The sequence below is a fragment of the Melanerpes formicivorus genome, unplaced genomic scaffold (genome assembly GCF_026170545.1).
Source record: "Melanerpes formicivorus ecotype bairdi unplaced genomic scaffold, bMelFor1.0.p_v2 SCAF_48, whole genome shotgun sequence".
NCBI lineage: Eukaryota > Metazoa > Chordata > Aves > Piciformes > Picidae > Melanerpes > Melanerpes formicivorus.
In genome coordinates, this window is record NW_027142400.1 from 2,986,296 (window position 1) to 3,013,024 (window position 26,729).

The 26,729-nt window shown below is 47.8% G+C and overlaps 1 protein-coding gene across 3 annotated transcripts in view; it reads right to left on the reverse strand.

Annotated features, from left to right (window-relative positions):
- Positions 1-8,608: 8,608 nt before the first annotated feature.
- Positions 8,609-26,729, reverse strand: part of LOC137452072 (uncharacterized) — a 58,202-nt gene continuing 40,081 nt past the window's right edge. For all 3 annotated transcript variants that reach the window (XM_068160177.1, XM_068160178.1, XM_068160179.1), the window contains 9 exons: positions 24,398-24,472; positions 22,112-22,212; positions 20,986-21,078; positions 19,525-19,657; positions 17,078-17,188; positions 15,462-15,617; positions 12,424-12,545; positions 10,776-10,952; positions 8,609-8,694 (listed from right to left, as the gene is read on the reverse strand). In XM_068160177.1, coding sequence (XP_068016278.1) covers positions 10,781-10,952; positions 12,424-12,545; positions 15,462-15,617; positions 17,078-17,188; positions 19,525-19,657; positions 20,986-21,078; positions 22,112-22,212; positions 24,398-24,472 — 963 coding nt within the window. In that variant the 3' untranslated portion in view covers positions 8,609-8,694; positions 10,776-10,780. The remainder of the gene's footprint in view (positions 8,695-10,775; positions 10,953-12,423; positions 12,546-15,461; positions 15,618-17,077; positions 17,189-19,524; positions 19,658-20,985; positions 21,079-22,111; positions 22,213-24,397; positions 24,473-26,729) is intronic.

Consider the following 26,729-nt stretch of genomic DNA (forward strand, 5'->3'; position numbering starts at 1 on the left):
GTGCAAAAGACAAAGAGAATGGCAGACAGTCCAGAAATGTGATGTCCAAGTAAGCACTGAAGGAACCAGCATAGCTTAATTTAGGAAAGATGGTGGGGCTAGACAAGATGTCCCTCAAACAGGTAAAAAATACTTCTAGGAAGGAATGCAATTAGGGGAAGGAAGAGCAAGGCAAGCACTGTCTTCATGGAAATTCGGCTTGGATACCAAGCCCTGGCCTTATGATGGCAGTTCTTCCCAATCACTCAGGGAACCACTAGCTCAAGGATTCCTCATATGTTTTGAATTCAGGTTTGCCAGCAGCTCCATACTTTACCTAGGGCCCTGTCCAACATGTACATGGGCACTTGGGTCCTGCAGACATTGTCACCCCTCATGCCCCACTGTGACACGTGTCTGATAAACAGAGACATTGCCCACTGTGCCCACACAGTAACCCTGGGATTACTCCTGACTTCTACCTTCCTGGGCTTGTTTTGTTTAAAAATGAGCTGCTGACAGGGCTTGTTATCAATGACCATGCAGGACACAGAACAAAGCGGGACGCTCCCTGTTACGTGCCCACAGTCAGGGACAGTCCCTATAAAGAAATCACCATGGGTTTGGGGTTCAACTTAGTGCACCCTGTTTCTCCCTTTTCAGTGTTATGGGACTCTCTTCAGGACTGAGACACCAGCAGTAAGTGCCATGCATTGGGCACAGGGCTGAGCCAGGGCTAAGGGACAGCCAGGACGGCCACAATCATGAATAAGCAAACCCCCTTTGAAAGGGGACCTTGGCTCCCCAGGCTTTCCCGGGGTAGGGAAGGAACAGGCTCCAGCTGGGGACCCTCTGGGATCAGTTGGTGTTTGGCCAGAGGGCAAGGCCAGGCCGGGGACAGCGCTGGCTCAGCACGTTCGCTCTGGCCCAGGCCCAAGCTGGCGGCGAGCTTCAGAGGGCGTTCCCGCGGGTTTTACCCCCATCTAGCGGCCGGTCCCACCTTCACCCGCGCCTCGCCCCCGAGGAACGGGCGGCCTGGCCCGGGAGGCCGCAGCTTGGCTTCAGCGCGGGGCAGCCCCGGGACGGGCCTGGGGTCTGCCCTGAGAGCAGGCAGCGGAGAGCAGCCCCTCTGCCAGGGGAGCCTCTGATACGGGGCTGAGAAGCACCAACAGACCTTAACAGAGAAAAGGAATTCTGGGGGGAGAGAAGCTGCTGCCTCTCCAACCCAGGGTCCCACCTTGGGGGAGGTCTCTGTCTCTGCAGTTCCATTTGTGCTGCTGCTCCAAACAAGAACCAGCAGACCCTGTCATCAGTGTGCCCTGGGAGCCAGCCTGGGGCCACATCCCAGGCACCTGGACAACCTGCACAAGACGGTTCCTCACAAAATCCCAGCATGGGTTTAGGAAGGGCAGGTCCTGCCTGACCAACCTGATCTCCTTCTACGATCAGGTGACCCGCCTGGTGGATGTGGGGAGGCCTGTGGATGTAGTCTACCTGGACCTCAGCAAGGCCTTTGACACCGTCCCCCATAGCAAACTGCTGGCCAAGCTGTCAGCCCAAGGCTTGGACGGGAGCACACTGCGATGGGTTAGGAACTGGCTGAAGGGCTGAGCCCAGAGAGTGGTGGTGAATGGTGCCACAGCCAGCTGGCAGCCAGTCACTAGTGGTGTGCCCCAAGGATCAGTGCTGGGCCCTGTGCTCTTTAATGTCTTCATTGATGATCTGGATGAGGGCATTGAGTCCATCATCAGTAAATTTGCTGATGACACCAAGCTGGGGACAGGAGTTGATCTGCTGGAGGGTAGAGAGGCTCTGCAGAGGGACCTCAACAGGCTGGACAGATGGGCAGAGTCCAACGGCATGAGATTTAACACATCCAAGTGCCGGGTTCTGCACTTTGGCCACAGCAATCCCATGCAGTGCTACAGGCTGGGGTCAGAGTGGCTGGAGAGCAGCCAGGCAGAGAGGGACCTGGGGGTACTGGTCAATGGTAGGCTGAACATGAGCCTGCAGTGTGCCCAGGTGGCCAGGAGGGCCAATGGCATCCTGGCCTGCATCAGGAACAGTGTGGCCAGCAGGAGCAGGGAAGTCATTGTGCCCTGTGCTCAGCACTGGTTAGGCCACACCTTGAGTCCTGTGTCCAGCTCTGGGCCCCTCAGTTTAGGAAGGATGTTGACTTGCTGGAACGAGTCCAGAGAAGGACAACAAAGTTGGTGAGGGGTTTGGAACACAAGCCCTATGAGGAAAGGCTGAGGGAGCTGGGGTTGCTTAGCCTGGAGAGGAGGAGACTCAGGGGTGACCTTATTGCTCTCTACAACTACCTGAAGGGAGGTTGTAGACAGGCGGATGTTGGTCTCTTCTCCCACGCAGCCAGTACCAGAACAAGAGGACACAGTCTCAGGCTGTGCCAGGGGAGGTTTAGGCTGGAGGTTAGGAAGAAGTTCTATACAGAGAGAGTGATTGCCCATTGGAGGTGGTGCAGTCACCGTCATTGGAGGTGTTCAGGAGGAGACTTGATGGGGTGCTTGGTGCCATGGTTTAGTTGTTTAGGTGGGTTGGATCGGTTGATGGGTTGGATGCGATGATCTTGAAGGTCTCTTCCAAACTGGTCTGTTCTATTCTATTCTATTCTATTCTATTCTATTCTATTCTATTCTATTCTAAAAAGGTCATGAAACTTGGTTACAATAAGGCCCCCGAGGCCATCACAACGGGGGCTGGGGGACCCTGGATCACCCATGCATACTCATGGCAGGCAGAAACTGCAAGGGGTGTCAGAGGATGTCCTCTACCCCAGCAGTGATTGCTCAAGTTGTCTCTCACAGTACAGATAAGAGAGGTCAGCACTTTCCTGTTCCAAGGACCAGGCTGCATACAGTTCCAAGGACCAGGCTACAGACAAATACTGCAGCTGTGGTTGTCCTGCCCATTGCAATGTGCTTTAGCCTCATTCCCAGGCACCATCACCACTGCCTCACCACAGCAGCACCTGGGGCAGGCAGCAGCCCCCTGCCTCCCCAGCTCCACTGACAGACCAGCTCCAAAACATATTCTGGCTGCCCCATCCAAACAGCCTGGCCTGGAGCTACAAAGGGGAGACCCATGGGTGCCTGGCTCAGGTCTGGGAGGTCAAGGGTGCCCTGGAGTGGCTACAGCCCAGAGCTGCATGGGCAGATGACTGCTGCCACCCACACCAGGCCACTCCTGGCATGTTGTCACCCATGCATCAAGGGTGAGGCCACTGACGTATGTGTCAGAACAGCAAAATGAAGTCTGATGCAATGCCAAAGCTTTCTCCATGCTGATGGTCACATGGGTGCTTCACACCAGGCAGAGCACAGCCCCTAGCCTGCACACAGAAGGGTTTTCCCCTTTCTGCAGAGCTCATGTATAGTGGCTTCCCCAGATTCTTTTCAGGCTGCAACACTTTGGTGTGGGCTCATTCACCTTTGCCAGACTCAGCTCTCTCTCCTAAGTTTGGTTCATGCTGTATGACACCCCAGCAGACATAGGGTCTCAGCCAAACAAAAATGGGTCATGGATCATGTGGCAGCCTCTGCAGGAGCCACAGTTAGTGCGTGAGAATGGGAATTCAGATCTTTTTCAGCACTGGGCAGTGTGGAGGGGAATAAAATGACATCATTCAGTGTAGACAAGCCCATTTTGTTAGGCACAAAAGATCAGTGTGGAGAAGTTCAGGGGGTATAATGCAGTGAAGGAAAAAAATCTGATACTCTCTCTGCGAACCATAATTTGCTTTACATTTTTTCTAAAACCTTGCAAGGAAATATAATAAAACAAACCACCCAGACAGTCTGCTCTTGCAAAAGTCCTTGCAAAAACTTTGCCTCAGTTCTGCAACACGGGGATTTTCCCAGCAGCCGTTTTAAATCCAGCCCATTTATTTTAACTGCTGGCAGACTGGCATCCCTTTCAGAACAGCCCATCTGGGCAGTATGCAATGGCCCTTGCCCAGGCTGCACAAGCCAGAGTGAGCAGGGCAGGCAGGCACAGGCAGCAACACAGCCTCATGCTTTCCACGGTGATGGGCAGCACCAAGCAAACTGCCAGTGAGGGAATGGCTTCATCTGGCATGGGCAAGAGGGCAGCAGACAACGGGGCAGCTCAGGAAAGGCATCTGGGAACTAACTGTAACTGCAAGGCTTAGGATAGCAATAGGAGACAGGAGAGTTAATAGGTGTGGAGCTGACATCTGGAACTCAGAGAGAGGTAACTGCTCCGGAGACCCTGAGGAGGAAAAAGGAGAGGCAAACCCATGTGGAACTATATATTTTGGGTATTAATTTTCTGTCACAGAATTGAAACTGACCTCTGGAGCAAAAGGAATGGAGGTGGTGTGGAGGCACTCGGGGGTGAGGACAGGAACTCATATTCTGATACTGATATGGCCTTAGGTCATATTAGTCAAACTAAAACCCAGATTAAGCCATCTAAACCCTTGTCCTAATGGCCTTCACTGCTGCAGGAACCCTGACTGCTGCAGAGAGGGAAGAAATCAGTTGCTTGGGTCCCCACTCTGCAGCAGTCTCCCTACTTCTCCCCTGTGCTCTCACAAGCTCCAGCTGGTTTTATAAAGCACAGAACAAATCCTGACGATCCTGCTCATCACTTTTCTTCACAATCTTCCCACAAAACTCCAGGTTATTTGGCCGGCAGAAATATCTACATGCTCTGTGCGTCCTATTTTACATTAGAATTCCCAACTATTTGTTTTCCTGCAAGTCTCACACCCTGGTAAAGGGCCACTCAGAGTTCACACAGCTGATATACCACGCAGCATACACCCCTGTAATACACCATCTTAGTAATACAAATAATAGAGATAAAAGAGCCGCGGTCCTTCCCATGTCCTAGTGCCACTAGATGGCACCAGGTGCGTACCCTTCCCAGCCCGGGGTGTCCCCGGGAGAAACTGGAAGAAGCGAGGGAAACGTAGCCCAGCCCCTGGTGCAGAGCCTTTGGTGCTAAGGCACATAGCCGTGCCTTCTCCTCCTCCTTCCCGCACGGACCATGGGCTGCTGGGGCAAAGGCATACATCTGAGCCTTGAAATCGAACCTTCATCATTGTTCTGGGGTGTTTCCCCGTGAGAAAATTGCCTGAGGTGGCATTTGCTGTGCTACCAATCGCACACATGCACCCATCCCCAGCTCCCAAGGCTGGAAAGTCTCAAAGGCAGATGTAAGTTATTCTGTTATTAGTTCTAGGATCCCAGCATGAGTTTCCCAGCATTGACAGGCTCCTCTTGGGACTGGGGAAGAAAGGGAGTATACCACAATTTATCTTTTTCTGATCAGCAAGTGACTTGCTCTCTCTGAGGTTTCCTAAGTTTAAGGATCGATTCTCTTCATTACCATTTGTGATCCAACAGAGCTCAGCATGTCCCAAATCTTCAGTATTACCTGCTTATTCAGCATCAGGCCCTTCATTAGCTGTTGTACAATCTTGGCAAACCCACTAAGTAAACTAGGAAGCGCAGGTCACACATCTCAGCAAATGTCTGAGGTCTTTCCTCAGAACTTGCAGCATAATTGAGGAGCATTTTCCACTGTCCTCAGCATCAAACAATGAAAGGTGACCCTCAGAGACAAGAGCTAGTGAGGCTCTGCCACACACAGCACTTCAAAGCAGACAGCCAAACCCCAGCCCTGAGCAGTGTCAGGGACATGGGTGACAAATCATTGCTCACCACAGAACCTGTTGGCCCAGTGCAGAACTGGAGAGCTGATGGACAGGGAGCAGCTCTGAAAAAAAGCTAGAGTATCGAATCACCAGGAGCAGCATGACACTCTCTGCTGCCCACATCCTGGCTGGCAGATCACGGTAGCAGGTGAGCATCACAGTGGCATGACCCTGGAGTCAATGGGATCCCTGTGAAACCTTTCATACAGAGAGAGTGTGGGAAAGGTTCTTTGTGCAGAGAGCTTCTGGTGCTGACCTCCAAGAGATCCTGTCCTGTTCACAACAGTCGAGCTGCTGGACCTGAGGGCAAGTGGGAGATGCCCAGCATGGTCTTGTGGTGGCCCTGGCAGGCTGCCCCTGCCCACATTTGAGGCCACAAGATAATCCTGCAAAAGGATCCTGAGTGTGACCCTGCTTCTCAGCCCTCTGCAGAATGCAGCACAAATCCTACATGAGTGTTTTGACTTCAGCCTAAGGTGAAGGCTAGAGAGGAGGAGGTTGCATCACCGGGGAAGGTGAGGGCAATAGCAGAGGGGGGGGGCCAAACAGGGGAAGTCTCTCATCCCCTTTCCCCACAGCCTTCCCTCCCTGATCACCCCAGATAGCCCCAGGGAGAGACCAAGCATCTCCCTTGCTACTGCCTCCCATACTGAAGACCCACCGGAAGCCTCTACGCACGCCATCTGTTCTACCCAGGCAACTCGCAAGTGGCTGAGGACATCCCTCCTACACCATCTGCCTCCACACCAGGTGGCTTCGCCCCCATCACTCCCTCATGCCCACCCCATCAATGTCCTTGGGCTCTGGAAAACCTCACATGAGCCACCAGTACTAAACCTCATGAACAAATTCAAGTTTTCAGTTGCCCTCTCTAGGGCTGAATGCTACAAACAGGGTGCAGAAACTTTCTGCTTAGAAACCTCACTGGAAGCAGTGCTTCTTTGCACACAGAACAGAAGATGCTGCCCATCCCCTGCCCACACAGCAAGGACAGGCACAGCAGCAGGTGTGATAGCATGGGGCTGGTCCTCAACCATCTCACCCACAGGGTCAGTAGTGGCAAATCTGGAGTCCCCCATGGCTCCCAGCCACGGGTTGCAATCAGAATACAGCCTCATCTGACTGCGAATGTCAAATGGCAGAGACGTACATAGACACCAACATGGACGTGGCAGGAGCCACCTGTGTGCTGTGGGATTATTTTTAGCCCAACCATGACTGAAATGTCAGAGGGGTTTGTATTTGTTTTCTCTGAAAGGCCTGCTGCTTGAAATGCCCACCAGCAGAGGCTGAGTCTGACCCTGATGTGGCAGTTAGGTCTCTCATATTCTCCCGCCCTTGATAAAAACATGCAGTTAGGTGGGAGATGAAGGTGGCTGGCCCAGCATGCTGGCAAGGCTGGCACTCCTCAGAGGGCAGGTATCTAACCAGACCCACAGTCTGACTTGTGCCTACCCTGCCAGGCTGCAGCTTTGTCAGTTCCCCCCAGTCTCCCTGTATCCCAGGAAAGGTCTCACCAAAGTTGCAATGGACAGCTATAAAATGCAAGGGAGACAGGAGCTGAGGCTTTGAAGCAGACATGCCATCAGGAAGGACAGGCAGGTCACAGGATGCTCTCACTGCCTTTTAATGATTGTGAGGGACAGAATGCAACAATGACAAGGTCTCATGGTGGTCTGAAAGTCCACAGATGGCTCCCTGGAGATGAAGCAGACTGTTCCTTACTATTTCTCTGTCACTTGCCCCATGTTCAGTGCTGTGCCAGGAGCAAAGCTCGTGACATTTATAAACCTGTTCTGAGTCCTGCCAAGTTCACAGGACCTCGCCTGTGTGAAATGCTCTGGGCAAGGAAGCTGTCCCTGAGCCAGAACACCCTGGAGTGATGGTAAAGCACTGCAAAGCATAGCAGGACCCACTTGAGTCTGCACTTTCTGCCGGTCCCTGGTCCTGATGTGTCCCCCACCTCACACATTGATGGGTTATGCACAAATTTGCCTCTTCTTAGGGGAGAATGGTTGCTAAGAAAAACACTGGCACATCTCAAGTAGTAGAGGTTTTTTGCTTGTTTACATGGGCAGAGAGGAGCAGTAATGGCCTATATTAACACAATAGCAAAGGAGGGCCTTGAACCAGGTCCAGGTTAGGGATTGCAACTAATCCATAGATAACTGGGAAGAAAAGTCAGTGTTTTCGCAACTAGCGCTGCCTATTTACATCTGAAAACAGCACAGACCTTGCCCAGAGGCTGGGACAAACAGCTTCTTTCAGTGCCTGCTTCCCATGAGGCATTCCCCTCCTCCTCCAAGAGGAAATTTCCAGTAACTGAGGTATAAAAATGAATGCAAGACTCTGCTCCAGAGGCAGCTGAAAAACTCATATAGGAAGAGCTCCCTGTCCCACAGCTAGCACCATGGCAGACTGCCCTCAAAGCAGGCCACAGCCTTTGTCTGTGTGGAATGAGGGAAAAGGGAGCCCTGTCTGCACCCATCCTGGTACAGGTCAGGCTTCAGGGTGTGAATCCAGGTGCTCAAATTCACATCACTGCTGGCACCATGGGCTAGGCAGAATTCCATGATGGAGAGTCCTAGGTCTCTGGAGGAGGTTACAATGCCATGTCATCTGCCAGGGCACCATGTGGTGCAGCAGTCCTTGGTTTCATGTGAGACTGCATGAAAGGATGGTAACAGACACAAATTTGGTGAGGGGCAACCTGCCTCCTTCTCCACACACCACCATGCCACATCCTAGGAATAACCACCAGGACTCAGGTAAGTAACAATCTCTAGGAAAGTCTGAATGCCTTTCTGCCATATCTCATTCCTCTCCTGCCTGGACTTTGCACAGAGGATTGGGATTTGGGACACATGATTTTCTTCATAAGTATAAGAATTGTGTCTTCCATAGCTGTCAGGCTTCTTCATGAATCTGGTTGCATGGGTTCCTGAAGCTTCCAAGGAGCCATGATTGCACGCTCTGCCATGTGGGAGCAAGATCTCATGATTCTCACTGCAGGCCTGAGAGGAACCAAGAAAAAAATTGGGTAATTAAATAGCACTTCTCAGAAGACCAGCAAGAGTCGAACAACAAAAACATCCCTGCTATGCACAGACTCTTGCATGAAATTGTATCAGCATTTACTTGCTGAAAGCTCTAGTTCCTGGGCTACTCTGGCTAACGCAATTCATGGGCCCGTGGCAGTGGGCAACATCCCTGCTGCTCCCTCCTTACTCTGGCCAAACCTACTCACTCCTCTTCTGGAAAGTCATTTCATACTAACATGAAACAAACAAGACAATGCTTTTCCAAAGGCCTCTCACCTCCTCATATGGAAGACACAAATATGCACAACTGTTATGTTTCTGGCTGGAAGAAAGCAGATGATTCCCAATGTACCTGCAGGTCACACCCCAGAGTGTAGCAGCAAACTCACAGGGGCGGGATGGCAGAAGGAAGGTCACCTTCCTTTGAGCTCACTCCATAGCTGATTTCACTAGTACTACCCCTCTTGAGCTTGTGCTACACAGGTGCTTCTACCTCACTGCAAACTCAGCCAGGTCTTCTGGGATTAGGGAGGCTATTTACCCAGGGAACTTCAGCAAATAGGAGATTGACTGACTGACAGTGCTTTAAAAACATGTTCCTGAATATCTTTTGTAAAGTCAAGGTGATGCCATGGATAATTTCTTTAAAGAAGGGCATAAAAGTGGGTGGCTGATAGCCAGTTCATTATATCAGAATCAGTTTTCATTAGGAAAGGAAAACTTACTGCTTCTCTAATTGCTTTCTGCCTCTGCTACCAGGGTAGTCTGTTGTCTGCTTGTGCCTGGAGGCCCCAAATCAGAGCCCTGAGTAGCTCATCCCTGATCTGCTAACATGGGGAACTATAAATAAGTGGTGACACCAGAGAACAGAGGAGGAGCAGGAGGTGGGAAGGGACCATGCTTCTCAACCTGAGATAGTCAGTTGAGTCGGCTTATCCAACAGAAGGTGACTGGTGACATCCTGTAAATATTTGCCAAGGGAACTATTTCTGATAGCCACAGGCTCTGGCCTGGCAAAGATTTAAAATAAATTAAAGAAAATTCTCTGGCTCTAACTTGGACAAATTTGAACTAAAAAGAAGTTGCAGATTATTTAAAGTGAACAGCTGCATGTTCTCCACTAAGAATTATTTTTAAACCATGAGGATCTGCTTAGTTTCAAGATCTGTTGCAGCTTACTCCCCCCTAAAAAAAAAAAAATTCCCCAATCTGTGAATGCAAAGGAATCCCTTGAGAAACTGAAAGGAGATTGCAGGTGCTCCGAATGAGCCCTGGCAATTCAGGCCAGGGGATTTAAGACCTTAGAGTGACAGTCATCCTATGATTTTTATCCCTCCTCCCTTCTGCCACCAGCTGCTGCTGCCAGCATGGAGGGGGCACGCTTCTCTCTGGTGTTCACAGCAGGGCACAGTCACTTCAACGGGACCAAGCCCGCTTTAATTAAAGCAGCTCTCATCGAGGGGGCAGTAGAGGGGCTTACATATCCCTCCTCTCGGCATCAGGGAAGCGGGAAGACCATCGAGGAGAAAATCTTCAGAAAATCCTGACAGGAAGCAGCAGCACTTGCCTGGGAGAACCTGCCCACGCACACGTGGTAAGAGCTGGGAGGGAGCGGATACTGCAGACCCAGCTGTAGGGACACAGACGGGAACATAAGACGACTATGAAGAGCTTTGTCTTCTCCTTTGTCCCTGCTGTAACTGAAAGGCCCATCTAAGCATTTGGAACCCTGCACTATCTACAACACAATGCTTCATGATGGGGAAATTTGCAGGTGAAGAGAGGGAAGCGGGGCCAGAATGGTCACGGAGGTGACCCATCCCTGACGTTTTTAAGGCCAGGCTGGATGTGGCTCAGGGCAGCCTGATCTGGTGGAAATTGTCCCTGCCCACGGCAGTGGGGTTGGAACTAGATGATCCTTGAGGTTCCTTCCAACCCTGACAATTCTGTGATGCTACAGCCATAGTTGTTCCACCTCCCTGTAAGTGGGAATGCCTGTGTCTGTGAAGGCACATGCTACACACAAGTATGCTCACACAACCTCACACCCCTACCTTTGCTAACAGCAGAGGCAGCAACAGAGTCCGTATTTTCTAGGTTTTACTTCTATATCTGCAAAAAGCAAGTTTGTTTCTGATTCCCTGCAGTCATGAAATGCCTTCAAGAGAGCAGCTCTGTCTTCTCGTCTGAGCGAGTCTTTCATGTCCAGCACTGCACTCAGTTGTTCCTTCCTTTCCAAAAGGATAAGAGCACAGATCAGTGAACAAGTCAAGGAAAAAAGAATCTTGCTTCCTATCACTCAGTTTTCCTGGACCAAACTAAAGATTGGAAGCTGCTGAGTTGCTTTTTGCACCTCTCTGGCCATCTAAGAAGGAGGAGGCCATATCACAAGAGCTGTGTGAGATATGGCTGAGCTCATGGGTCCTAAGCCTAGTACACACAGCATCCCCATGAAATGGTGGAAACCACCTCAAGTTTCTCCTAGAAAAAGATCTGTTTCTATCATAATAGGTTTTGGGTAACTCCGCATTTGACCATTTGGAAGTATTTTGTATACCATTTCTCCCCTCAAATGGAGCTGTCTCTTGTTCTTCTAGAGGGCTATAGATGTTTTTGTTCTACATGGCAATACTTCACTGAGTGAGGCCACACCATATATGTTGATTAACAAACAGGGCAAATATATCCAAGCCATTTTTAAGCATTTGGGGATCTGCCAAAAATCAAGAACAGTCCATCGACTCACACCAGGATAACCTCTGAAATTTGGATCAAAACAACATTCTTCTGAGCACTTCCTATACTATATATATAACTATATATTTTTAGAGATATATATCTATTACTATTTATATATGTGTGTGTGTGTGTGTGTGTATATATATTAAGAGACAAAGAATTGCCGTGCTCTATCAGATAAGCAGCTTTTTAGCTCAATAGCTTCTTCAGAAGTAAAAAATGCTTAAGAAAAGAATATAGAAAACAAAGCAAACATAACATTATCTCTCTTTGCAACTGACATTATATTATGTGGTATATCTACCACAATCTCTCTGCTCCCTGTTTGAAGCTATTCACCCTTTTGGCCTTCACAGCATCCTGTGACAGAGAGGTCCACACTGTTAATCATATTAACTTGGAAAAATACAGTCACTAGTAAAAGACACCAGAACAAAAGATAGATTTAATAAACCACAGGCTCTGGAACAAATGCAGTTAGCCGAGACCTCGCCTTCCTAATAGAAGTTGGTTTCATTTCTGTTAAGAGCTTCCTGTGAGAAATTGAAGTATACACCTAGAACTTTGGGGAAATAGTTATACCTGGAAATGGATTAGTGAAGTGTTAAAGCCAAAAGTCAAGTGCTTGGAAGTTATGAAACACCTGAGTTAAGGATGTTCTTGAATCCTACATTTGGCACTCATGTGTCTGTAAATTGTCCGTTCAAGTAGCATTTTTCCACAGCATTCCTGCTTTGTCAACAGCTGGTTCATACACCCTTCACCAGTTAATGTCTGGCAAAGTCATAAAACCTGTTAATCAGCACGCTGTTAATCAGGCAGCACCAAGTGCCTTCAAAGGGAAACATTATGCCTCGCTCAGCACATTGCATAAAGTACCACAAGACTAATATTGCTGTACGTCTTCTGGTGGCAAGTAATCATGCAAGAATCCACAGAAGTCAAACCAATAAAAGTCCTTACCTTAGACCAGGAAATTCTTTGAGAATGGGCAGAAGGGCTATTTTCATACCCTCAGCATCAGAAGTTTGAATAAGTTCTAAAATTGCTTTTATAGGGCCCTTGTAGGGACCAGCTGCAGGACCCTGGAGACAAGAAGCAAAGATGTGCTCAGGACAGGAGAAAGAGTGTACAACATTCAGGGCTGGACTCATATCAGACTGGGCATCTCACTGTGTGGATTAGGATCTTTGCATGACTGTCTGAGGCCATACAGAAGCCTGTTTTCTGTCCAGGGTAGGAGAAAAGAAACTAGAGTATAGCTACAGACTGCTTCCAGGGCACCCAAGTGACTGCCTTCAGCAGCACAGAATCCCCTTTCACATTTCCTTTGGCAAAGCAGGTAAATGTACCTCATTTTTCCCTACATCACCTGTTCTCTCAAGGCCCTTTCACCCTTTGGGAAGTGATTTTGTCTCCAGAGGTAAGCACAGCACAGAACTTAAGTGAAAATAAGATCTTTTGGCCAGGCATGAGGGCATTTCTGCTGCCCTGGAACAAGCCCAGGGGCAGAAAAGTAACTTTTGGGAGAGGGCAAGGAGACACAGAACCTCTAACAGAAAAATAGAAAATGGAAGGCAGGGCTGGACACTGTAAAGGCTATGATATGGCTGGTAGATGCTACATACAGTCAGCTCCCTCTAAACTGGAGCCCACAGAAAAAGAAAGCCTCATCTAGAAGCATGGAGCATTTTTAGCAAAACCATAAGAAGAACAATGCAGATGAACTGCCAAGAGAGAGCTTCAGGTCTTGCTCACACGTTTTAATCAGTGTGGTAATGCGATTACACCGCTTCCCTGAATTATTGATGCCAGCGTGTCAACAGAGACTCTGTGACAAAGCAAACCTGGAGAACAGGCTGCCAAACTGGGGAAGGAGAAGCCCAGTTTGCCCTGATCTCCACAGGGCATTAGAAACAGCAGGCCTCATTCTTGGTGCAGCTTACCTCTGCACTGAAAATAAATTAAAAAATAGTAGTAATATTTGAAGACAGCCTTCTCTCTCTGCACTGCAGACACACAGCATGCCTAGCTCTGCACGGAACACAAGCTCTACTCAGCTCCTAAGGCACTGATACTGTACAGCTTCATACTCGCCAAGCTCACTATTACAAATTGCTAATTAATTTGAAGGTGTCAGATTTAGTTCAACACCACACAGGCAGGCAAGGTCAGAGGTAAACAGCCTGCAATCGAAAAGGGCAAAAGAGAGGTGTCTTCTCAGCAGTGCTCAAGTCCCTTTGACAGCTACTGCTCTTAGGAGAGAAGCAAGGTATTTCCTAATGTGTTTTGAGGACAGAGGGGAAGGAAGAGCCTGAGGATAGGGCAGAGCAGGGCAGGGAGCAGGTGCAGCCTGCATGATAAATTCAGTCCGCAGCGGAGTACATATTTTGCATGCATAACCATGTACCTCATTTGATCAGGCTGTCCCCTGCAAATCACTTATGCATTTCCTCCCTGAGGTTTTCAGTGCTCCCACATCAAATAAAAAAGCAAACAGACTGGGAACACAAGGGAAACAGTGCTAACTAGGCACAGATTTTCTTACCCAAGCTGAATGCAAGGGTTTAGTAGATAATTAGATTTCCTGTATCTCCTTTACACTATAAAACCAGCTTTCCTTGCACTTTATATCCAAAGCTGATGCTGAGCACAGTATTGTTGGTAAACTTCAGAGTTATGATTAGAGCATCCTCCTGCTATTTTCAGTGGCTCAACTGCTGAAAGCATTGACTCATCTGTGATTGATCACTCCAGGAGAAGTGGGTCTCCAGATAAAAGCACTGACAACTTCCAGCTTTCCACCACGAAACCAATGCATTAATGGTAATGGGTCTGACATATTTTCAGGAGCCTACAGATTATTTTGATTTCATTTTAGTCTTTGTGCGAAGTAAGAATTGCTGACAAATGACTTGCAGGGGGATTTGTCTAGGAGAAAGAGATTTTTTTAATCTGTTCTGTCACATCTAAGTCCTGTTACCAGACTGACTTTGCAACCGTTAATATGATGCTCAGCCCAGCTATGCCTGGGCACTCTCAGCCTGCATTTGCAAAATAGCTGTGCCAGGGGACATTGCATGGCAGCAGTTCTCCAGCTGGAGCTGCCACCAGAGGGAATGCTGCTGGCAATGCAGTTCTTGCCCTGGGATAATCAAGGGACTCATGTGACAGCCTGATGGCATCCACAGATGCCGTGTGTGGCACTGCCAATTACACCAGATTATGAATTAAGAAATGAGGCTTTTTAAGCTTCTGAAGTTGCTTCTGCAAATCAGACCTAGGATTTTTCCACAAGTTTCCTTCAAAGGTGTGGCTCTGCTTTTACACCCAACCTTTCCTTTCTACAGTGCATCTTTACCTCATAATGGTGCAAGGTGTTTACCCCCAGAGGAAAATTCATTCCTCCCTGCAGCCATCACCAACCACAATAGCATCAGCCTGTTTCCGCCCATGAGGAAACACTGCAGCATGGGGAAATGGCTCATGCAGCCATCATCCCAGCTCTGAGCAGCTGGGAAGGGCCTGCAGGGAGGGAGGAGGCCAGATGGAGGAGTAACAGCTCACACCCCATGGTCAGGGCAGGAGCAGCCATACAGGGAAATTCAAGGATAAGGTGGAGATGTGGAGCAATTGATTTGATTCATCACTCCAGAGGTTCAAGGGGAAGCACTGTAGGGAGCACAGCTGTTCCTCATCTGCACCCATGCCACGTACGAAAGGTTAACCTAAGGGAGTTGACAGCTTTGGAGCTGTCTTGCCAGTGCAGAGGAGTGTGCCTCGTTCTTATCTTGGTAGCAGGACTGCAAAATTTGCCTCCTCCAGTCACACATTTCAATCCTATAAACTAACAGCTTCTGGCAGATCTGAAGGGTCATCAGCACATCTGATTGTCATGTCTGTGAAGCTGGATATGACTGTAGCATCTGTTGCTTTGAGAGCCTTTTGCTCTGCTGGGACAGTTCTTGATGATGGAGAGCAAAACCATATCAAAGACTTACTAAACACTCTTCAAAGATGGTTTGCAGCATCCTATGATCTTCTTCTAACTTGCTGACAATCCTCCTCCTCTGCACAGAAGATGGTTTCCTGGAAGTGGTCAGGAGGAACTGAACGTATTCTGTAATAATGGTGGCATTGACAGCCTTGACAAGGGCCTGTTCCAGAGCAAAGACACCCAGATTAACTTACCCGTACTGTGCAAGGATCAGACCATACCTACAGGACTCTGACCAGTGTAGACAGCAGATACAGGGTCCATGGAGATGGCTGTCCCATCTCTTTAATTATTCATTTTAAATACCTGGTCTAACATACAGAGTGCCTCCAAACTGTATGTAGATGACCGAAAACAAATATGTTACAGAGACATTCAACTAAAAGCAATGAGACCAGTTAGCTGAGATCACTCATACTCAAGAGCAGCAGTGACACTTGGCCTAGGCCCACTCTAAAGAGCACATCACTTGAGGACAGCTTGGACTACAAAGCCAGATCCAGCCTCCCTGGAGCGTTCCCACTAGACAGATCCCAGGGCCATACCCCTGGGCACAGAGAAGTTGCCTGAGCATCCCTGAGCCACTCACTACCTGCTGAGAAACTCCAGGGCTGACACCACGCAGTGCCTGAAAGGTTGAGGGAAAGTGAGGGTTTCTAAGACAAGACGGGATGTTGCGCAGAAAACACATTTTTGTTAGCAATTGAAATCAGAGCAGTTTTCGGCTGCAGTCCAAAGGTACAGGAAATCCCCACCCTTGTCCAAAACAGACAAAGCAAGAGACAGACAGCTCTGGCACAGCTCTCCAGCACCAAGCTGCTGCTTGCCCAGCACTAATGTGACATAATGTCCAGTGACGGGCTCTGAACAGCAGAACAGTTCCTATTTTGTTCTGTTCCATTACCTTTGCCCATATTTCAAAATGTTAATTAAAAATCAGCACTGGCAAAGAGCCTGCAGAGCTGGGAGGGTAAAAGAAAGGGAGTACAGTGCTCAGGGGAACATGTGAGTCACAGGTACAAAAGAGGGTACCCCAGGTACCAATCTCATTGCCAAAGAGACAAACTCAAGGGTGTTGTAAGACCCTAGACAAATTGTTTTGGCTGCTGTAAAGGTGATAAAACTTAGGTGCTCTGTGAGGTTGTTCTTTACCAACCCTGGTATATTTAACTCTGCCCAAGAAATTATGTCCTTTGGGGATCTGGAACTTTCACCTCTCTGTGTGTCCACTCTCCATCAAAGGGACAAATATTCCTCACAACTAAGGTTGAAGCACATTAGAAGCTAAAAGATTTCCAATACAAAGGCATTGGAGCAGTGATAGGACCAGACACTGCCCGATGCTCCTCCTCTGTATTTGGGTGGTTCATTCAACTTCCACATTTCTTCATTTATTGGCTTCTCTGACAAGACCACAGAAAGGTCCTAGCTGTCACAGTGAAGAAGATAACCACCCCTTTTAGATAAATAAACTGGACTGAGACCACTAGATCTTTAAAAGCCCTTTTAACCACAGACAAAACTGGATCAGATGAATGTTCAAACACTGTGCTGTCCAGAGGTTCAAGTACTAGTCTCAATGATTTTCAGAGTAACGCCGTGTTCTTACTTACTTCTTACCTCATATGTGTCTGTTTTTTTCTTGCCAAATGCCAAAAAGCTTTGCCTTAAGGATTCAAGGATGTGGTGAAAACCACTGTCACACTGTTTGAAGTGCTCCTTCAGCGTTACCTGAGGAAAAGGGACAGACAGAGTCAAAGGGTGCTTGTGCGGACGGCGCACAGACAACAGATGTGGATTACTGTGCTTTTGCTCTTTCTGCTCTTGGAAACAAACTCAACAAGATGCAGCATCCTGTGCTTTCATTTCAAAGAAAACCAAAACATGAAAGAAACAATTCAAACTCAGGAAGGATATATATAAAGTTCTTAAGCCCAAACCTAGAAGACCAAAAACCTATGAAAAATGGGTGGCAATAGCTATAATCTGGGGACTCTGTAAAGTGTGCCCCTACAGGAGGGAGTACAGGAAGAGCCAGTTGTTCTGTGCCCTTCTGCTCTGACATCCTGCTCACAGCATGGCCATTGCCTCTTATTCAGTGGGGAAATAGAAGGATCATTTAGCAGACAGGCAGGGGGTAAAATATGTCTTTCACAATTCAAAAGCTGTGTTGACAAATCCAGAGAAGGACCAAAAACCTGAGTCCTAGATCTTCTGTTCCTCCCCAGGGTTGTCCACACTCCCTGTCAGAACCACCCCCACCTTCCATCTGAATGTGTGGGGCCATGGGGCAGACTGTCAATGAGCTCTGGAGACCAAAACTGTGCAGCGTGGCCAAGGTTTCTTTTGTTATTTTCCTTTTGTCACCTCCAGTATGTTCAAGGGAGCCTGTGCAATGAGCCCAAAAATGCTTAGGGGAGCTTCCCAAAGGAACGTGTAACACCACACACTATTAGGAGTCTGTGATTGAGTGTTATCTGGACATGTAGCCCTGGATACGAATGTGGATGTCTGGGCTAATAGTCTAATATTAGAAAGTGTGAAGGGTGGGGAACTTATCTCAAGGGAGGGATAAATTTCTTGTCAGCCTTCACTACATTCTGACAACCCACCACAGCCTTGGGCTCAGTGAGTTATCACTGCCCCAGGAAGATGCCCAGCTGCTAAGGTTGAGGTGAATTACAACCCTAGGTGTCCAGGTGCCCAGGTGCACCATGGGGTGCACATTTGTAACACATCAGCAGATACAACAAACAGTGGAACTGGCATCCCAAAAACTGGAAAAGATGAAGCTGTCAATGATGAAGCTGTAAATGAGGCACAAAAGCAGAGATTTATTGAATGATGAGAGCAGACGACTCAAGGGGCCTCCAGGTAAAAATAGTGTAATTAGCATGATATCATATGACTAAACAGCTCCTGCTCCACCAACACCATTTTTGCACTCATCACAGAGCCAGGGACAAGACCCTCACCAGCCAAGATATCACACAGAGGAGCTCAGCCCCAGTGAGGAGGCCCAGCCAGCATGGATGATACTGGAGGGGCTATCAACCTTCTTCCTACCTAACCAGGGGGCCACCAGGCTCCCTGACTTTTTCACCATTACCCACTGTGCACCACAGGGACTCACCGGTGATGACAAGAGAGTCCCTCAGCCCAGATGGGCTCAGCTTGGGGCTTCTGCCTTTCTGGGGGAGGAGGGGTGGGGGGAGGAGGGGTGGGGAGAGGAGGGTGGGGGGAGGAAGTGAGAGGGGAGGGGGAAGGAAAGGGGGGAGGTGTTAAAAAGAGGAGTGGGTGGGGAGGTCCAAATGACCACACCTGGGGTGGGAGGAGACTCCAACATAGCACAGGTGTTCTGGGATTTGAGGGGAAAAAGGGGGGAAATGGGGTGGGTGAGGGACTTTTAGGATGTCATGTAATGATAGGACTAGGGGGAATGAAAAAAAAAAATAGAAATGGGTAGATTCAGATGGGATGTTAGGAATAAATTCTTCACCATGAGGGTGGTGAGACACTGGAATGGTCTGCCCAGGGAGGTGGTAGAAGCCTCATCCCTGGGAGTTTTTAAGGCTGGATGTGGCTCTGGGCAACCTGAGGTGTGAGGTGTCCCTGTCCATGGCAGGGGGGTTGGAAGTGGATGATCCTTGAGGTCTCCTCCAACCCCAACAATTCTATGACTTTAAAACAATTTGCAGTTTAGGCTGGATGTTAGGAAGAATTTCTTCACAGAAAGAGTGATTGGCCATTGGAATGGGCTGCCCAGGGAGGTGGTGGAGTCACCATCACTTGAAGTGTTTAAAGTAAGACTGGATGATGCACTTAGTGCCATTGTTTAGTAGATTAGATGATGTTGGGTGATAAATTGGACTTGATGATCTTGAAGGTCTTTCCCAACCTGGTTAATTCTGTGATTCTGTGAAATATACCTCTTCAGACAAGGCAGAGGAGGGTACTGGGCCTGAAGACCAAACTGTGATTTCACTGTTTCCAAATCAGGACATGAGAATGAACTGTGTGCCTGTCCTGCAGTCTGAAAATATTGTGTTAATGTTAGTCTCCCATACCTTGACTTTAGAAGTGACTTTCTGCAGAAAATGCTCCATAATCTCATCTTCCATCCTGTCTAGAAATCCATTTACCTTAACATCCTGACTAGTACTGGCACTGCAAATGTATGTTAGCTTGTGCCAGACAGTCCTGTTACACCAAAAAAAAAAAAAAAGGTATTGATCAGAGCAAATCAGGCTATTGCCTCACACCAAAACTCTCCCACAGTAACCAACATGACTGCCTAGGTAACTGAATGGACATGTGCTCAGGTACAGGGCTAGCTCAGTGACCCGCATCTATCTTTTCGATGGCTTTCATTAAGATACTTACACAAGGACATGAAAGCTTAATGCACACAAATGCCAGTTGTACCCATCACTAGTGAGATTACATCAGTAAAAATTCTAGTATTTTCAAAAATAAGTAGGCATGAAGTGGCCTTGACAAATGGAAGCTACATGAGCATCCCGTGTGCCTCTGACATCCTACAGATTAATTATCTTCCATCAGAACAGTGTTCAAGTCAGCAAATCCTGGTTAAAATAACACCAACTTGAAAGAAGACATTTTACTTTCTGGAAAAGCTCAGTGTATAAATTTGTCTTCCATATCACTGTAAAGAATTACATAAAAGAGCCTCAGAAGAATTCAGTCTAGGATTCAATACCAGCAACACACAAATGCATCAAACAAAACAGCTCAACACACAGCTCCAATGTCAAGCACTGTGCATATTCTGGATTTGGGCCTTTTGCTGACTACAGAGATCCTCAGATAATTTTACACAGGAAGAAGAGAAGCAACCTTGTTTCTCCATTGCTGCAAGCACTTCTGAAATTAACTTGTAGATGCAAACAGCCTCCCCCAGCCTTCTGTGCTTTATTGCTTTCCTCCTTCCTAGCAACCCCAGGGGAAGTCTGGCATGTTCAATTGGGTTTCATTCAGCAAAGCACTTCAGCTTGGGCTCACCCTGAAGTGTGTTAGCACATGCATCTCAGTGCAATATTTATGAAGCTTTCTCATAAAGGAGAATAAGGTCAGGGAAAGGAACCACATCCAGTATGCATCAGATTTGGCCAGGATAACATCCCCACATGCAACACAGCATTGCTGCCTGCTTCCTGCTCAGTGTTGTGGTCGCTAGTATGAGCTAGATGGTGGACCACAGGCCCCTGGAACTACAGAGCCTGGGAGCAGGTGTGAAGCAGCATTACGGTGTTGTCAATGCAGTAGTCAGGGCCCTGGCCTGGGCACAGCCCCAACCTGAGACCCACTCTCACTGGGGCAGCCAGGGCCACTCTGAGGGGGTCTTGCTGGTCACAGCTGGGTCCCTCCATGCTTAAGGTTTTAGTGCGCACAGGGTTGAATGATCAGTTCCAGCTGGAGGTATGGCTGACTCCCTAGCACAGTTAGAAGAAGATCACTCAGCAGAAAATTCATTTTGCTTCCCATGCCACTAGGGTATGGTTTCTAACCTGAGAATGCAGCAGTTCTCCAGGATTCGTAAGCTACTGCAGATCCCTGGGCAGACATCAAGCTGGAGAAAGCGTCTTACTTCATTTCCATAGCTAAATTAAAACAGGAAAACATATTTTGAAGCTGGTGTGCTCCATAATGTATCTGACTGTGTTAGCCTAGCAGCAAATATTCTGTGATGATTTATCTTTTCAGCACACAGTTTCATTCCCCAAGGTGTGATCTACAGCAGGACAAAGATGGCCTCTGTCCTGCACAGCTAGCAAGGAAGGAGAGCACAGGAACAGCACCAGGAGAGCCCTCAAGTTTCTGAGGTGACACTGCTAGGGATTGAGTGGCAGGAGACTCATTTTACCATTGCTGCTGCTGCTGTAACATTTGTTTCTGAGAAACAACAGAGGCTTTACCAATAAAGCTGCAGAATGATGCCTCAGCATGTATGAATAACTCCCAACCTATTGACTGTTTCATTGCTGCTTTGGTCTTCAGAAACAGCTCCTGAACAATTCCATTTTATAGGGTTTTCCTTCCTCTCAAAAGGTGAAGGGCCCAAGATCCTAAATCAAATTTCTTCTGAAATATCCATCTCCAACTGGCAGTATTGGCATTTTCCACTCCTCAGGAAACAGAAAGCAATGCACAAGAATGAAAAGCATACAAATTAAGTCAGAAGAAGTAGTGAGAGGGCATGAGAAGACGTGTGTCATCTGAGAAGCAGGACAGAGCAGAGCTCCTCACCTTCCTAGGGAGCTGGCAGAAAGCACTGTCTGGGAAGCACAGCCAGGGTAGGAAGAGCCAAGCCTGGGCACTGGCCACATGGCTGCCCCTCTTTCTGTTTTTTTTAAAAGTCTGAGCCTCTCCAGAATAAATATCCCCCAAGGTTTTAACCTGTAGAGGCATATCCAGGTGCTTTGTTCCAACAGCTTTAGTCCAACAGCAAATGCTGAGCACGTAAGCAGCAGCAATGTACTGTCTCTCCAGTAACAGCTCAAGGGGAAATAGCCATCAAACTAAGGAAGATCACTGGCAGATCTGGGTGTTCACAGCACTGCCAGTCACTTCATCAGATTTCTTTCTTCTGAGCACTGAGGGCGTTGCCAAGGAAGAAAACAGCATCCTTCCTACCTCTCCAGGAATCTCAGACACTCTTCCAGGCATGCAGCTTCCACCTTTTCGCTCAGGTTCTCGCAGACATGCCAGGCAGCCTCCTTCTTCTCTGTTAGTATCTGGATTTCAAGGCATGAGAGGAGGGCAGAACAAAGCTGTTTGTTCAGTATGTGGTAACAGGGATACATCCCATCCCTCCTGCTGCAAATCCCTCTGCCTTCTAAGCAGCAACTTCTGGTTTTGTTTTGAGAGTCCTTGTGGAAATAAAAGCATTTTTTTCAGAGCTTGATTTTAATGCCTGATCCTACACCTGTGCTACCACTGCTTTCATTGTAGTCAACAGACTGGAGTCAAGTCTCAAGCTCAGGGGAAAGCCCATCTCTACAGATTTCTCTGCTAGCTAGGTCCAGCCTGCCAGCTCAGGTCATACAAAGACCTGCCATCTGCAAGAGCATCTGTGCTTCTGCGTGACTCACCCTCACAGGGAAATTTGGGTGCTGATGCTAGAAAAAGTGTTAGGCAGCTCTGTGTTCTCTGTGCCTCTGCCAGGGTCTCTACCAGGCATGTCTGAGGAAGACAGATACCATCTCCTCAGTCATCACCACTCCCATCTAACATGGCAATGTCTGTTAAACTCCACAGTGCCTGCCTCACCCCATTGACCCCAGCTGAGTGGCAAAGGTGGTTGCAGGGGTTGGGCTACACCAGATAGCTAAAAATCCATCCCATATTGGGCAGGCTTGAGCAGGTGGCAACTTAATGCTGCCCATTAGCTGCTCTGTGGAAACAAAAGCTTGTAAGGCAAGGAGAGCCAGATGGATAAAAGGAGACAGATGGATTTATAGGCTGAGTTCTCCCAGCTCTCTGCGAAGCATCAGCCAGAGACAAAGGGTGACTCACATCATGAATGGCTTTTTCCACTGCTCACAACAGATGCAAAAGTTCATCCAAAGGGACAGGTTAAAATATGCCACCCCAAAGTGTCAGGAAACCATAGCTGATGAGTCTCCATGACACTTTGTTCATTTTGTATCTGATCTTTAAGTGTCAGCCTGAGAAAATTGAGAAGGAGGTAATTTCATAAGGCTTGCCTATTTATCCAGACTTTTCCATCACCTTCCCTAGAGTATTCAAATCTGTCCGCTACATACACAACAGAGCAAAACTACTCATGCGGAAGCATGGCCAGATGTTGCAGATGTGAGGATCACAGCATTCAAACCAGGCTTTGGCCTGGTCCCCATTAGAAACTTTTGCTGTCAGACAGAACCAGGGGGCTGGGGGGGAAAAAAAAAAAAAAAAAGCCATCTGAATAGCTAGTAGCCAGCCTAGCACAGACACATCACGGAGTATATCACTGCTCTGCTGCTCCAGGGGGCACATGGCAAGGCGAGGAGGGAGCAGTCCCCTCTGTAAACCCTGACCTTAGTGCCTAGATATGAGTTGGGCCAGAGAAGTCATTTTTTTACCAGCTAAAGCTGTAAAGCATAGCCAGCTGCTGTTTATCTGCAATGCCTACTGCCAGCCTCCAAGGGGCTGCCTGAGGTTGTCTTCCACCCCAAAGGACCGTGGGACTATTTCCCTCTCATGACCTGAAACTGGACTGCAGCTGGGCTGGTGGCAGCAGAGACAAAGATACAGTCACTACAGCCCACAACCAGTCCCTGCTCTCTAGCATCACTTGAGTCCACATGTAAGCTCCAGGATTTATTTTAAGCCTTCTGCAGGTCTTGATCCAAACACCCTCTGGCTATGGTATGTACTGCTCATAAATTGGCAGTGCGTGCTTCTGCAGCACCCTCGGAGCATTTGCCTTCACTGTGCTCTGAAGGAGTCCCTGATGCTGCCTAACCCGTCAGCACAGCACTTGCAGCTGTACACAGCATGGAAGCAGGTAGCAAGCTGCCTGCATTTACAGTTAGGTATGGGGACCTGCCACAGCTTGGCAATTCTTGCTGCTTTTATTAAGAAGTGCTCTGCAGAACTCGCACAGAGCAGACCAGTTAATGCACACCAGGACTTCCCAAAAGGTTATGTGAAAATCCAAAGATGCAACTTCAGCATGAATCAGCTAATCTCAAGCTCATCCTTTTTTAGTTAAGTTTTCTTTAGCTATGCACAAGAAAAAAGTAAATTTGGGAGCAAACAGATGCAGTTTTAGTATAACAGCTAACTTGCAAGCTTTTAACTAACTGAGCTTAGCCCAAGGCATTCAAAACTGGGTCTTGCCAAATGTCTATGTACTTGTGTGCAAAATCATGATTGCCTCAAAATATGAGAGGCTTTCAATTCTCCCCAGTTTACCTGAATGACTGCAGCATCTGCACAAGGGGGTTTCCCAATATCAAAGGCTTCTTTCAGGGCTTCCCCTACTTCCTTCTAAGTATTAAAAGAAAAAAGAAAAAGAGCAGTTGAGATACGATGGCATTCTTAATGAGTTAGGCTTACCAACTTCTCATTGTGCATTTGGACTAGATGAATTTCTGCCTCTATTATTTCTTTGGCCAGCTGATTTAATCCAGAGCCTGGCTGTTTTCCCGATGACCTAATAACATTGTTCTGTTTTGTTCTACATTGTTTGTTTGAGTTTAAATGATTTCCAGTTTCCTTTCATCCCCATGTCAGCTTGGGCTATCTACAGTTAGTTTCCCTAGTTAGCTTAGCTCAAATGAAGGTGCCTGCAGAGCAAAACAAGGCTTAACAGAGCTCTGTGATGCCAGCTACTGTAGCTGAGGTTTTCCACCCTTCCTAACGCCAACCAGCACCCGCATAAACCAGCCAGCGTTAATTAAAAGCATTCCCTCACTTGAGCCAGGGACTTGTGACTGCAAAGAGGAGCTGGATTAGTGTTTAGAGCTACTGTCACGGGGAGATGAGCCCCATGAGGCTACATGATGGGAAATTTCCCCAGACTTGGCTGGCTTATGCTGGTTTGAATGAGCTGTAAAAACAAAAACAATACTGCAGAGAAAGGACTCATTGCTTAAAACATGATCTGACCTTCATAGAAGCTTTAAACTCAGAAGCCTGGCTAGCTTATTTATTTTCTCATTTCTGCGTCTTCCTCCAATGATATAGAAAAAAAAATGTGAGGTTTATTTTTCCATTTATGTCTTTCTTCTTTTCTGGCTGATGAATTAGCAAATTTGTGGCTGTCACTGAAGAATTTAATCAAAAGTATATTCAAAACAACTGCACTGCCATACTCATTGAAAAGTATTCATCGAAGACAAATAAGCAGCTGCAAACAAACCGAGAAAAATTCCTTTCCTCCTGAGTGCCATCACCTGACTGAGAGCAATTGTGTGAACATCATGTGCTGAGATAACACATCCCAGCCAAGCTGCACAAACACTTCTAACCCGCCCCAGTTGCACAGTAAAATGTGTCAGCTTAAGCCAACACGAAGGTCTCGCTCCCTAGTGAGACAAAGCAGGCGTTTAGTTAGTAACTGCAAGGCAATAATTTGTTGAGCCACGGTACTTAGTTGCTTTGGATCAGATGATGTGTCTGAATTAGCATGAGCTTGCCCGTTTGTAGCTCTTGTGGCGACACCAGCACCCCAGGCACCAAAGCTCCAACATGGAGAGGACACGAATTTCTGCTGTAACAAACAAGCCCATAAATAACCTCCAGTTTTCTCCTTGGTGCTCCCTGTCTGACCAAGATGTGGTAACTCGTGCTGTAAAAGCTTCAGAGTCATGGATGGCCAGCCTGCCAGGGCTTCCTCCCAGACAGCACAAGTGGCTGAGTTATAACTAGAGTCCCTCATCTGTCCACCTGCTGTTCTAAGACATGCAAGAAATTAACATCTTTGAGGCCTCTACATTGTTATGAAGTACAGTCAAAGTTAGATAAGAGGCTTGACATTGGTGGGAGCATACCACTGAGACACTGGCAGGCAGATGGGTAGAACAGCTGCACAGCCTTATTTGGGCAGCAGCAGGTCCTTAGCCCAAATTCTCCAATTTGGAGAAATTCTCAGTCCTTCTTTTGTCTACTTGATAAAATATAAAGGGAGGTGAGGACAGAGGCACAGACCTAAGTGATACTTTGCAAATCAGTCTAAGCTTTCCTCAAGTTTTTGTCCGGGTGTGTATGTCCAGTACTGCCATTTCCAATGTTTTTTGACAAAGAGCCAGTTGTGAGTGAAGGCTGAAGAAGCTGGGAACATACAGTTTATTTTGTATGTCTCAGTATCAGAATCAACCCTGGCATCATGCTGGAAGGTTTGCCTTACTCTCATGTCAAGTTCATCAGTACAGCATGGGCAGGGGTCATGGATCAACAACCCAATTGATGGCACCACCATTTCCAGTTCACCAACCCCTCAAAAGACACAAAGCCTCCTTGCCCTAGACATGTCTGGGCTGAGGGAACACCTGAATGCAGATCTGACTGAGTTCCCCACAGTAGTGTTTAGAAGTGGGTTTGAACCCCTCATAGCATCTGAGCCCTCAGCACCTTCAAATGTGTTCACAGTTCTCATCCCTAATTTGCATTTAAGGTGCTTTTAGTTTGCACACATATCAGGCTGGCACTCCCAGGGACAAGCCTGGGATTCATAGGCAAAGCAGACCATGGCTTATTCTGGTCAGTCTCTTTCCATTTAGAAAAATTTAAACATCCATTGATG